General features: G+C 41.8%; 1 protein-coding gene across 1 annotated transcript in view; it reads right to left on the bottom strand.

Annotated features, from left to right (window-relative positions):
* The window catches only part of SORCS3 (sortilin related VPS10 domain containing receptor 3), a 321,133-nt gene that overhangs the window by 31,385 nt on the left and 277,722 nt on the right, over positions 1–12,026 (bottom strand). Inside the window, exons 15-16 of the mRNA XM_087766350.1 lie at positions 4,894–5,011; positions 3,208–3,341 (exon numbers count right to left, since the gene is read on the bottom strand). Of these exons, the coding sequence (XP_087622476.1) occupies positions 3,208–3,341; positions 4,894–5,011 (252 nt within the window). The remainder of the gene's footprint in view (positions 1–3,207; positions 3,342–4,893; positions 5,012–12,026) is intronic.

Genomic DNA, 12,026 nt, shown 5'->3' with positions numbered 1-12,026 from the left:
AGCAGAAAGTCTCTAGGAAGAGCTTTGGTGAGACAAAATTGTGCTATGTCGCCAGTGACGCAGGCTGCTACTCTTTCTTTTTTGGAGGGCAAAAATTCTGCAAGCTGCTTTAAAAGGTTTGGAGGTTCCCTAATGCTCTTCCTCTCAATGTTCAATTTAATCATTCTCAGTGGGTCCGACCTGCACAGTCAAAAATGCCTGGCAGTGACTTGGTAATTAAAAATATTCAGGAGGAGCTGTACTTTGCCCCAAAGAAGAAAAGAGCTGCATAAATATTTAATAAAATTAAAGACAACATTGCTGTATGCCCTCAAGGTTCTGTGCTTGTTCATTAACTTCTGGTAAATGTATATTAAAACCTTGCATGCTGCCCACCTTCCTTCTCATAAGCCCCAGGGTTTGCATAAGTTAAGGAAATAATCAAGTCCAGCTGCTGCGCTGTCTTTCTCAGGAAAGCTATCTTGACAGAGTAAATAAAGAAGCAGGAGGAGGGAAAAGAAAGATGAGCGAGCATTTTAATAACACTTCTGAGTTCCTTCTGCCATTCTCTCTGTCAGAAAAAGGCCAGGGTTTGCTTTTGGAAATGACTGCGAGGGTTGGCAGGAGTCACCTCTGATCTTGACTCATGCGGATTTGCTGAACTGGGTCCCTGGATCATGGTTCATGCCCCTGAAATTCACATCAGCCTTATATCTAACAGCAGGAAACAGATAGGACTGCAACATGAGGCAGATGGGCAAGGGCACTGTGACCAAATGGGAGAGAGCACAGCCCTCACAGCTTGTGCTGTAGGGCTCCTACAGTCATTCCTCCTGTCTGCACAGCTCTCAAAGGCAGGCATCATCACACCTAGTAGCATGGGATGCTCCGTGACAAGAACCAGCCTCCAGACCTACTTACTGGGGAAGCAGAGGGCCTGTCTGTTGGGACCTGCTGGTCGGTGTACTCAGACAACCCCAGCTGCTGGCCCTCCTCCTTTCCCTGACTCTCCACAGGACCTGCTCAGTTCACACATAAGAGATGGGACAGTCAGTGCTTCCAAGAACTGGCAATTGTGAACCCAGCCAGAAAAGGCTGAGTGGACATCTTTCCTTTTCAAAAGCACTAAGTGAAAGAGTAGGAGCTGTCCTTCCAACTGTATATACCTACAGTGGTGACATATCTCCATAAGCTCCCAGCCTAGAGCCTTCTTCCAGTCAGCAGAGAGAAAAGGTACTTCTCAGCACCTCCCCTTCTCATATTGATAGCCAAAATAAGGCAGATTAATCATATTCTAGAAAAACCTGTATCTTGCCATTGACTAAATAACTGTCTCATCCTTTAGAAGTCACAAGTCAGAGCAGATGAGTCCACCCTTCCTCTTTGAAAATCACTTTTAAGATAATCAAGCTTGGCACCCCATTTCCAGCATTGCTAGTGTTTTCTTCAAACTGATTGCCCCACACCTTCTTCCAGTCAGCCTTGCAGACTAGCATCAAAGCTCATCCTTAAACTGAAGCTGGTTCTTCTGGGTCTCCATCACCAGCTATAATAATTTTGCAATTGGAAGCCAGTTAACAATTCTGTTGGCAGCACAGTATCTGAAACAAAAGCCAGCTTGCTGTCCTCTAGCTGCATTTCCTCTGCAGGACTGACAAGGTTAACAGCAATATTCTCTCATGTTAGTGGGAACATTAAGCAAAAATAATACTGAACAGATGCAAGGAACACATCAATTGATTGAAAAGGTGCATTCTGATGCAGACCCTTTTCAAGGCAGAACAGCACTTAAGGCCAATTTAGCTACCACAGTTTTCCACTTACAGCTTAGAAAAGACAAGCTTCACTGTGAAAATAGAAAGCTGCAAAAAAACAGAAGAGCAAATTCATAAGCATCCCTAGAGATTGGTGCTTGGTTCAGCTTAGAGGCATATGCCAATGCCAAGGGCAGATACTGCAGGGCAAGACAGTTTGTTCATCCGTAAGTTCCCATGATGAGAACAAAGGGGAAAGATCTCCTGAGTCAAGCTAAGGAGTCTCAGATGTAATTTTGGCATTAGGAACAAATTAAACATCCATCCAGATAAGATTAAAATCTCTGCTCTATATCCGTGAATGTCTCTCAGAGCCAAACTACTCCGATATTCAAGAAAACACTTTGGTCTATATTTTTTATTAATTTTTGCCGCATTTCAGTGTGTCCTTGTTCTAAAAAGAACTGTGAGTCTCAGCTGGCCTACGTCCAAATAAGTATGCAGATCTCATGCCTCACACCTCTTCAGGAAGGATTCAAAGGTAAGTGAAGTTTTCAGGAACCACATCGATACCAAGTCAGACACTGATCCTGATAACCTACTATAAAAATGAAAATGTTTTCTCAGCTGATCTGCTTTCAGAGTATTTTGAACTCCATTTAAATGACATTCTGATCATTTACACTCAAACATCACAGCTATTGACAGTCTTAAATCTTTGAAACATTGCCTATCACAGGTTCCCTGTAGGAATTCCTTGTGCAGAGATCCTGACTGTTATGCATTCTCCCATCTCCTATCCCTGATTGTCAAGCAATATCAAGCAGTGGTTCATTTTTTCCCTGTTTTATTTTTAAGCTGATTTCAAAGTGACCTTAAAGCAGTTTGGAAATTATGGCCCCATTAAGCTAGAAACACCAATATTTATGCAAAACAAATAGCTACCTCTGGCAAGGGTGGGCTGTACAGTCATGTCACAGACGCCCTTTCAGAAATTTCTCAATAAAACATTGCTAACAAGCAACAAACGGTTTCCAGGAATTCAAAGGAATAATGATAAAAATGTCCATGTTTTCCTAGTTTGTTCCCTAGGTATTCAATGACCTTGGAAGTGAGGACAGAGAAATTCCCTCTTTCTCCTGTAAGGTACATGCCTTGGACCAGAGAAGAGTCCTGGCTGTCACTCTTCTAGAATGATGAACAAAAAAATGTCAATCAGTACTTGCAATTTTCTGCTTTTGAATTCCAGCTTTGGATTTCTCACGGAGATTAACAAATCTCTCCCGCAGATGAAGGGGACACTTCCCTCACACAACAGGTATGGGGACTACATCTATGCTATATGGTACAATCAGAGCCACAAAGCTGCATGAGACCCAGTTTCTCTGCAAGGTTTCCTGTCTGGGCAGGAGCTCGGTCACTGCCAACGCTACAAGAACAGTCCCTGCAAAAGTCCCCGGAGTCAAATACTCACCACTCAAAGTCCCCTTGACCGCAGACACATGGTTCAGACACCACAGTTTGGGAATAGTCCCGACCTAGGGAACACTGGGCTCCAGGCTTGCGTTTTTTATAGATCTTCCTCTCTCCCATAACACAAGGCTCCCCCTTCAGCAGCCAACGAACAAGAGGAGAAAGAAAAACAGAGTGTTGTAGTGGCAGCTGGGCCCTAAATGGAGCATTATGTCAAAATACACAAAACACAATGAAAGCATGTGATTACCATTGGGAGCTGAGTCTAGTTCCCTTTTGTGGCTTTGCAAAATCAAAAGCGACTTTGGGAAGCCCCATGAGTGCAGTGTGTTCAGCATTGAGCTGGGATGCTAATGACAATGTGCCCAAAAAGCCTGGATGCCCAAGCCATTGCAGGCACCCAGTTATGCCATATTTCAGAAGGCATCCACCAATGTGTCTAGTCATATGATTTATCCTGAAAAGACAATGTGGATGTACTCCAGGGTTTCTTCCATGCGTCAGGTGAAATCTACTATGGGAAGAAGTGCCCAAGCCTGAAACCCAGGGCAGGGACAAAATCTAGGTGTGGAACCCAGGAGTTCTGGCTCCCCTCCTCTTTCCTTGATAGACCTGGCTTTGTTATAGACCTCAAATAATTTTCGTGGTGTGTTATACTGGGCTTTTTGAACACAAAGGTTTCCAAGAGCACTACTGGGAGTAGCTAATCTAAAAGAAACGTTTGACATTTAGGTGAGTTGCTATAAACAGAATTTTCTCTGATGTAGAAATAATTTGTCTGCACAGAAGTAAGAAAAAAAGAAAACACCTAATTGAAACATTTCTCTTTCCCATTAACAGTGATTCCCAAGATGGCTGCCTGGTTACACACACGTTTTCCCTTTTCTTTCATTTAAATTATTTTCATTTATTCAATTCTATGACTTCAGTTATCTGATACATCCTTGCCAAATTAATGCTCTTTTCTAATTCATGGATTTCATTCAGGAATATCACAGTGCCAATAGTTCTGGCTCTAGTTATGTTGCCTTGCAGGGAGTGGGACATCATACTGGTGGCCAGTAACCCATAAGTAATCTTCAGAGGGTATTGAGCTCTCTCAATTATAGTGGCTTCAGGACCTAAATATATCCAGCATGAAAATAAGCCAGAATGTATGAAAAGCAAAGAATGTATCCTTGAATAAAATGAAATAATTTGGTCTTCTCTGGTGTCTTTTATTCAAGGGCTCCCCAGAGTTTTACAGACACCTGCAGGACCTGAAGGATGAATAAATGTTTTTATTTTCATTTTTGAATAGGGAAAATGGAGGTAAAGTGAAAGAAAATTATTTTCATGAGTCACTGAAAGAGCTACAAAAGAGTTCAATGTCTCCTACAATTCAGTCACAAGGTGAGGTTTTACATTGCCCTGAGCACTGAGGGCAAGAAGATCTAGGTGGTGTAATGGAATATTTTCATAGAACGAGAAGTTAACTATCTCCCTAACTTGCCTGGAGAAGACTGGCCCCATGTTTATTCATGCACATGCTTCAGGGGAAGTAAAGCATCAACAGGTTAGAACTGTGACTTTATGGATGCAAAAAATCCATATGCTCTGCTGAAAAGAACAAATACATTCCTACCTGGCAACACAAAGTATGGGAAAAGGAGCCCCCCCTCATCCCCTCCCTACACAATGGGAATACCTGATTGTGCAGATGCCAGGTTTGGTAGTCATCTTTGTTACACCTCCAGCTGAAAATAGACTTGTAGTCCACCTTGACCAGCTGCCATTCAGAACGGAGACTGAAGTGCCCAAAAACTCTGAGCATGGGAGAGAAAGAAAGAACCAGAGTCATCCAGATATATGTTTCCATTAAGCAAATAATTTCTCATGAATCTCGACTACAGAAACCAAAATGCAGTCTTGGAGCTTAATGCCAGAAAATGTTATTTAGTCATGAATAACATTTTCCTGTTTCTGTAACATCCTTGGATTGTTTAGCCTTTGCCTGACCCCTTGTACAGCCTGTGTTGGAAGGTCTTCCATGCCTGTAGTACTTAGCACAATGGGCCCTGTGTCTAATACTGACAGCTAGGTATCACTCAGAACAATAAACAACCAGACTAGAAATTAATGCATCTAACATAAAGGGAGCTATTCCGATGAATACATAGGTTTGGTTGTCTCAAAATCAAGCCTTTCTTAGCTGACTCAGTTTCTTTACTGCTGAACTTTTGTGTCGCACAAACTTACTACTTAATGACTTGTAAAAGAAACACCTGAAATAACATATGTGGGATATGGACTGTAGGCAAGCGACCTGCAAACACGGTAGCTTCCCTTCCACCTGGTGAATGCTGACTGTGGCTAGTAGGGATGGAATTATAAGTGATCACCACTGTAAGGTTATCAGTAGTTTTTTCTTAATTCTTTTGAGGAGGTCACTCATCATCAGCATTCACTGATAACGCTCCATGGTTCACCTAGCTAAGCAATAAATTGATTTTCAGGATGAAAATGACATATTTTCCCACACAATTCCAGGGCAACACGAGGCTTGTACTGAGTAAGGCAATATACAGGAGCAGTTGGAGCTGCAGGGTGAGAACTCAAAAATAGTGGGAGAAGGACTCACACTGTAATTTAAAACTGAGGCACAGATCTGTTATTAATGGGGTGATGAAAGAGATCATATAAAATTGAATAGCACCAGAGGGTTCTGCCCAAGTTTGGCCCAGAACGTTGGTAGCAGAGCTGGTTGTTGAACACAGGTCTCTCTAAATGCCATCCTAACTATATGGCACCCCTTCACCTGCAGGGAAAGCTATGTGCATGCTTAAGTGTCTGGAAGGGAAGGACCAAAACAACAGTAAGCACTGATGGTATACATCACCAAAGTACCATCACCACAAATACTAAGGGACTCTACATGTTGAAAGCTTGCACCTTCACCAAAGAAAGCAAAATCATAGCAAAAACATGGTTTAATTAATAAATAACACTAGGTACCCAGACAAAAGACTCCATCCATCCAGAAACATCACATGAGTTCTGCAGGGTGTTCAGTTTTCGATCAAGTAACAGCTTCCTATTCCCTTGGCCAGCTGTGATTTTCTCAGTAAGAAGCAGGTTTCCCATCAGCTGCAGCTGGATTTCCAAAGAGGTGTGTAATACGAGGAGATTAGGGCAGGGACACGGGTGACCAGACTTTAAAAGCCATTAACAAAAACTGCAGCTTCTCACTGCCAGGGGAACATCTCAGTACACATAAACAATAAAAAACCGACAACGATCAAGTTGATTTGTCGTTATAGTATGCCAGCTTCTTGGCTATCTCAAATGAATATATAAAAGAACCTAAAAACTCATCTAAAATACAAGTTCCAGATTTTAAAAATTCTGTATGTACTGAAACCCAAATCTTTTCTGACACTCACGAAACAGCAAATGTCATTGTATCACCTTTATTGTGAGATTCAGAGGGCAGAGAAAGAATGCTTTTTTTCCTTATACCAAATCTTTCTCTAACCTATATTTTTTTACCCAAGCTACTTACGAGATTAAAGTTGTTGCTTTTTTAATTATTCCAGACTAAAAAAGAAAGAGGGGGAGAGAGAGATGATTTACGAATTTCCCTATGAAAGCGAAAAAGAAACAAAAGAGAAAACATCTATTGAGTTTCTAAGCACTGACTACAGTCCAGATCCTGCTGTGTCCCCAGCGTGCTGCCATTCTTTACTCTAGTTCATCTTCATTTACACTGTAATCACACAGGGTTGTTGGCTTTGCTCTCCCCTCACTGCCCAAACTATTCCTATAGACTGTAGCCTGCACCAAAACTCCTCTGCATTGTGCTGTTTTTCATAAAACAGAGACCATCCAGGAATCAGTCATGTTCTCCCATTTAGACCTGTCTCAGCTCATGGGTATCAGGGAGAGAAAGGAGGTGGGGGAAATCTGAGAGCCTGGACTTGTGGGTTTGCTGTGGACACCTTTCTATATCCAAGTTCTGCCTCACAGAGGCAAGCTCCAAGAAGCTGACAAGGAGGGAAAAGAACACAATGCAAGAAGAACCTGTGACAAATGTGTACACAGGTTAGAAATGAGTAGGTGGGGAAGGACTTATGTGTAGGAATGGATTTATTAGGTAGATTGTTGCTGGCTCTTCAGAACATTTCTTAGTGTAGTCCTAATTGTGGGATACTAGCAACAGGAAACACCACCGCATTCAGGCAAAGCTACAGAAGAAACTGTAATTCCTGTTCCTCAACACAGAAGTGACATCCTGGACCAAAATCAGCCCACAGAAACCATAGCAACATGGGGTGCCAGGGCACTTGTTGGGAGAAGGAGGGAGAACGGAGGAAGAGGAAACAGCACAGAGGGGGAATGAAGAAGGCCTCCCAAACTGTACTCAAGTAGGACTTCTAACTCCAGCTCCCCTCCCTACTTTCTCTTGGCACTGGGTAAATCCCACCAGCTCTTATGCCACAACTGCTTTCAGCACACAGGCTTACAGAGTGCACATCTTCTCATGGTATTGCACAGCTGGGCAGCTCTCCCAGGAATCTTGTTTGTCCTGGATGTGATGCATGACTGAAATGTCATTCCCACAAAGCAGCAATTCAGCAGGCAGAAATTATTTAGTCCAGCAGATTTATACCAGTCCAGGATTTGACCTGGGTGTTTATTAAACACAAAACATAGCAAGAGGAGGGAAGAACATAATCAAACACGAACACTTGCCTGAACCCAGAAGATAACAGGGCTGGAGAAACCCAACACTTCAGCAGACAATGCATCTCAAGGAAAATGTTGTTCTTCAGACTGACCCTTAGCTAACTGTCCAGCAAGACAGCAGAAGGCTTCTTTGTACTTTGTAAGCTACAAAAATTTCCAGAACCACTTGCATTTTAAATATGTTAAAACAAGCTAAAAAAAAAAAACAATCTCTGCCATTGAAATTCTCCATGATAATGACAACTAATGGAAAAAACAAGGTCTCCTAAGTGGAAAGCAATATATTAGCATTCCAAAAGCACAGATCATTAGCTACTCTTTAATTAAATGATTTCAAAGAAGATCTTTGTATATAATTGCTATAATTTAGATGGAAACAATACTACACTAAATGTAATTAGAGGAGTGTGAACAGAGAGGGATGTTTTCCTCTGTGCTGGAGAGATGGTTCTGGGTCACCTGATTCCTAAAGTAGTAACTTTCCCCCCCCCTTGCTAATAAAAAGCTGCTTAAGCCTGATCAACCATTGCAGCGCAGCCTTCAGAGATAAGAGCTGCTCGTATCAAGCAACCGCACCCATGAGCACTGCTCACTAGCAATAAATGCAACCCAGACACCTACAGCACTTTTTGCTTGACCAGCTAACATGATGAAGGTTATGTTACATTTCAAGATGACTCTGTCGTGCATTTGAAACTTCTATGAGAGTAAGCAAATGTAAGGAGTGGAAAAGAGTTCTATTTTATCTGTGGGGCTCCACTGGACTCTCAAACAGCTTTCCTTGGGAAGTGATGAAAACCCTCATCTTTTGCGGAATTAAAAATGGGCTAAACAAACCACCACAGGGAACAAACCCTGACTGGGCAAAATTAGGTATTGCAGCTGAACCCTGCTTTCGTCAATTTGTGAACTACATCACTGGATATTTTTCCATAGTGACTAAGGTGTATGCACATGACCCCTCCCCACCCTATCTGTTTTGGGGCAGCCAGGCCCAACAGAGAGGGTTGGGCAGACAGCAAAGAGCTGCAACATCTTAAAATTGCTAGTGTTCAGCTGTCAGTAAGTGTTCAGCATTAAGTGCTCCAGCACGTACATCTGATTTCTGTATCCAATGTAGCTGATCTAGAAAAGCTGTAAAAGGCAAGACAGAAGGTAGTGTCCGGAAGATAATGACTTCTTGTTGGATGAAGATGGAAAAATCTTGCGTGCTCATTACCTCAGCAGTGTGAAGTGTTTTTTCTCTCTTTTTTTTTGAGCCCCTCTCTTTTAGAAACAAAACAAGTCCCAAGGAAAGAGATGGAAAAAGGGATTGGTGGGAGTTTATTGTTCCCTACTCAACTGGTGACTTCTCGTATTTCTTTGAAGATACCATCTCATTTATCTTATCTGATTCCCATGTGCCTTTGTTTCTAATTTACTTTGCTCACTAAATTAGGGCTGTGGATTTTTTTTAATAAATACAGCTAAACTATCAAGATGATACAGGGGAAAAGGGGACATAATGTACTATGAATTTTGCACCAATAACTTTGTCTGCCATGGTCTAACTGAAAGCTCGTAATTGCTTGTTGCAAGAATAGAAGATAAAAGAAGAGAGATGGGTTTTCAAGGTCCGACTCTGGAAAGCCAACACAAAAAGTATGTTTTGTTTTTTTTCATCTAAGCAGTCTGATCTGGAAGTCCTTGAGAAGCAATAAATACAAGAGCCCAGATAGCATTTAGACAGAGTCGGTTTTCTGACTAAGCTCAATTTAACAAAGGTTCTTCAACCTAAGCCATGGAATGGTAATTTACAGGTTTTAGACAGGATAGATTTTGTTCTGTCCCTCAGAGTAAGCAGTTAAAATTCCACATAAAATCTTAGCTAATAGGACAGCATCTTCTCAACTGGTTCTATGCATAACTCACAGTGAAACCATTGCTAGGAAACCAGAAAATGCTTTCCAATCCCTTCTTTGGAGAAACAAGGCAAGGCTTTTATTGCCAGGGCTGGATGTCATTAATTTGCAAAAAAATTACTAGCAACTTGGAAAACAATTCTGAAATGCTTATAGATTCATGATGGAGTCATTTTGGAAAAGGTCATTGGTAATGCTGCTATAATTATATCTTTCATTAATTTTTTAAATACACAATAACTTACAAATGTAGCATATACTGACTGGATAACCTTATACAGATACTATTTAAAAGGCTTTTTACATTTATACAGTGTTCTCTTGTCAAATTGCATTGCTTTTGCCTTATCATTCCTTGCATTGTTGATAGTTGTGCTTTTTATGTAATTCAATACTGCTCATTCCTGACAGTTCAACAGAATGCATTGAGGGTCACAAGATAACAGCTCATCCACCTCTGGTCCACAGATTCGATCCCTGTCCCTGACTAGGGCATGAGAAATAGATCTTCTCAAGTATAGCTCCTGTATTGCTCACAGGAAAGGCATCAGCTGTATCCACCTGGATCTATCCCTGCTGGCAGTTTCAGATGAGCTGCCCAAGCATGGAAATAGAAATGTCTTCCCATGCCTAAATCAAGTCCCTTCTATCATTTCTGAAGGAAACTGGCAGGACATTATATGGAGCAAGCGTGCATTGAAGCTGTCTGTACTTGGCTGGTCTGGTCTGGATATTGACGGAGGACTTTCATCTTCGCTAGTCAGCCTAGCTCCTTTGCATGTAATGGGAGATAACGGTCAAAGTCTCTGGTGAGGCCTCCTGTCCTCAGCTGTGCCCACCAGTGAGACAGATGTCTGAAGATACAAAGGAAGGAAGCAGCTGATCATCTTCACTACACAAAACATCAAATTTACCCTCCTTTCTGAAGCATTTTTCCTTCAGTGGACATCAACAAGGTGAGAGAGATGAAAAGGTACCTCATTTTGCTTCTTACAAAGTAGCCTGGGGGCTCTGAAGTCATATTTTTAACAAGATTAAGCCCTACTGAATAGACTGTTTACATTTTAAGCATTTTTAATACCTAAAAATAAAAGCACAAAATATAAATACACTTAATAGACAGTACCTTTTGAGATGAACTACACAAGCAGATGGATGGATCAACAGAAAACTAGATAGAAAGAGCGCCAAATATATACTTTAATTGATAATAATGAAGAAAAAGCTAATTGCAGTGTCATCATAAATAGACTGTTTCATTTAGGAAAGCCTGAAACCAACCTTGCTTTTTTTCCCTTTTTATTGTAAAACAAAAATGCTTGCAGAGGAAGTGTCTTAGCAAGCAAAAAAAACCCAAATAGTAAAATCACCCAAATCAGTACATGTTTCAGCTGACCTGACTGCGCTTTTGTTCTGGGAATGTGGAGAGAGAGAAAGTGAAGCAAGATTGCCCTCTGATTCCAGTTAAAATCCCTCTTTATTTCCATCTATGCCTCTAACAGGTAATGCCAGAAATAGCTATTTAATGGGGTGACCCAAGAAATGCTGTGAAGCACAATCTGGAAGAACCACCTCCTGGCAGGGAAACAAGTGTGTTGGTTTTTTTCTAGTCCCCAGAAGGGGATGAAGTTATCTCAGCAAAACCAGGGGGAGCCCCAGATCTAGGCAATCACACTGAGTGGTTAATTCACCACGATTGAAGGAGCCCATCCTCTCTTTGATGTCCAGCATACAGAAGCACATGTTGCTACTGCTGCAATTTTAAGAGCTAACCAAGTATCGAAGGCCACCTTCCCTTTCCAGCAAGTATCACCAATGTGGTTTCACGAGCAGGGCTTGGTCAACGCCACCCTCAATGTAGTGGCATAGCACAGACTGGAGAAATCCTCTCTACAAGCATCTAGGACAGGTATCAGATGGGCTGACCCTGAGTCACCCTGGGTAGGTCCATGCAGCATCGGCTTGGACCCATCAGTGCAAAGTCAAGGACCAGAGCTATTTAAATTTGGCTGGTCTGCTCTCATGAACTCTAAAGGCATTTAACTTTTGAGCATGATGCCTAGATGTGGACCTGAGTGGTTGCCAGGTAAAGCCTGCATATGTCTAAGCTCTCCATTTCCATTCCTGTGGCTCTTGCAAGCCTGGAGAATAAAGCTCTTCTGCAAGACCTATTCTGGCACTTATACAACCAGCA

This window comes from Nipponia nippon, unplaced genomic scaffold (genome assembly GCF_047370975.1).
Source record: "Nipponia nippon isolate SJK-2023a ecotype South Korea unplaced genomic scaffold, ASM4737097v1 scaffold_3, whole genome shotgun sequence".
Lineage (NCBI taxonomy): Eukaryota > Metazoa > Chordata > Aves > Pelecaniformes > Threskiornithidae > Nipponia > Nipponia nippon.
The sequence above is the reverse complement of the archived record's forward strand: the minus strand, read 5'-3'. Positions and strand labels throughout refer to the sequence as shown.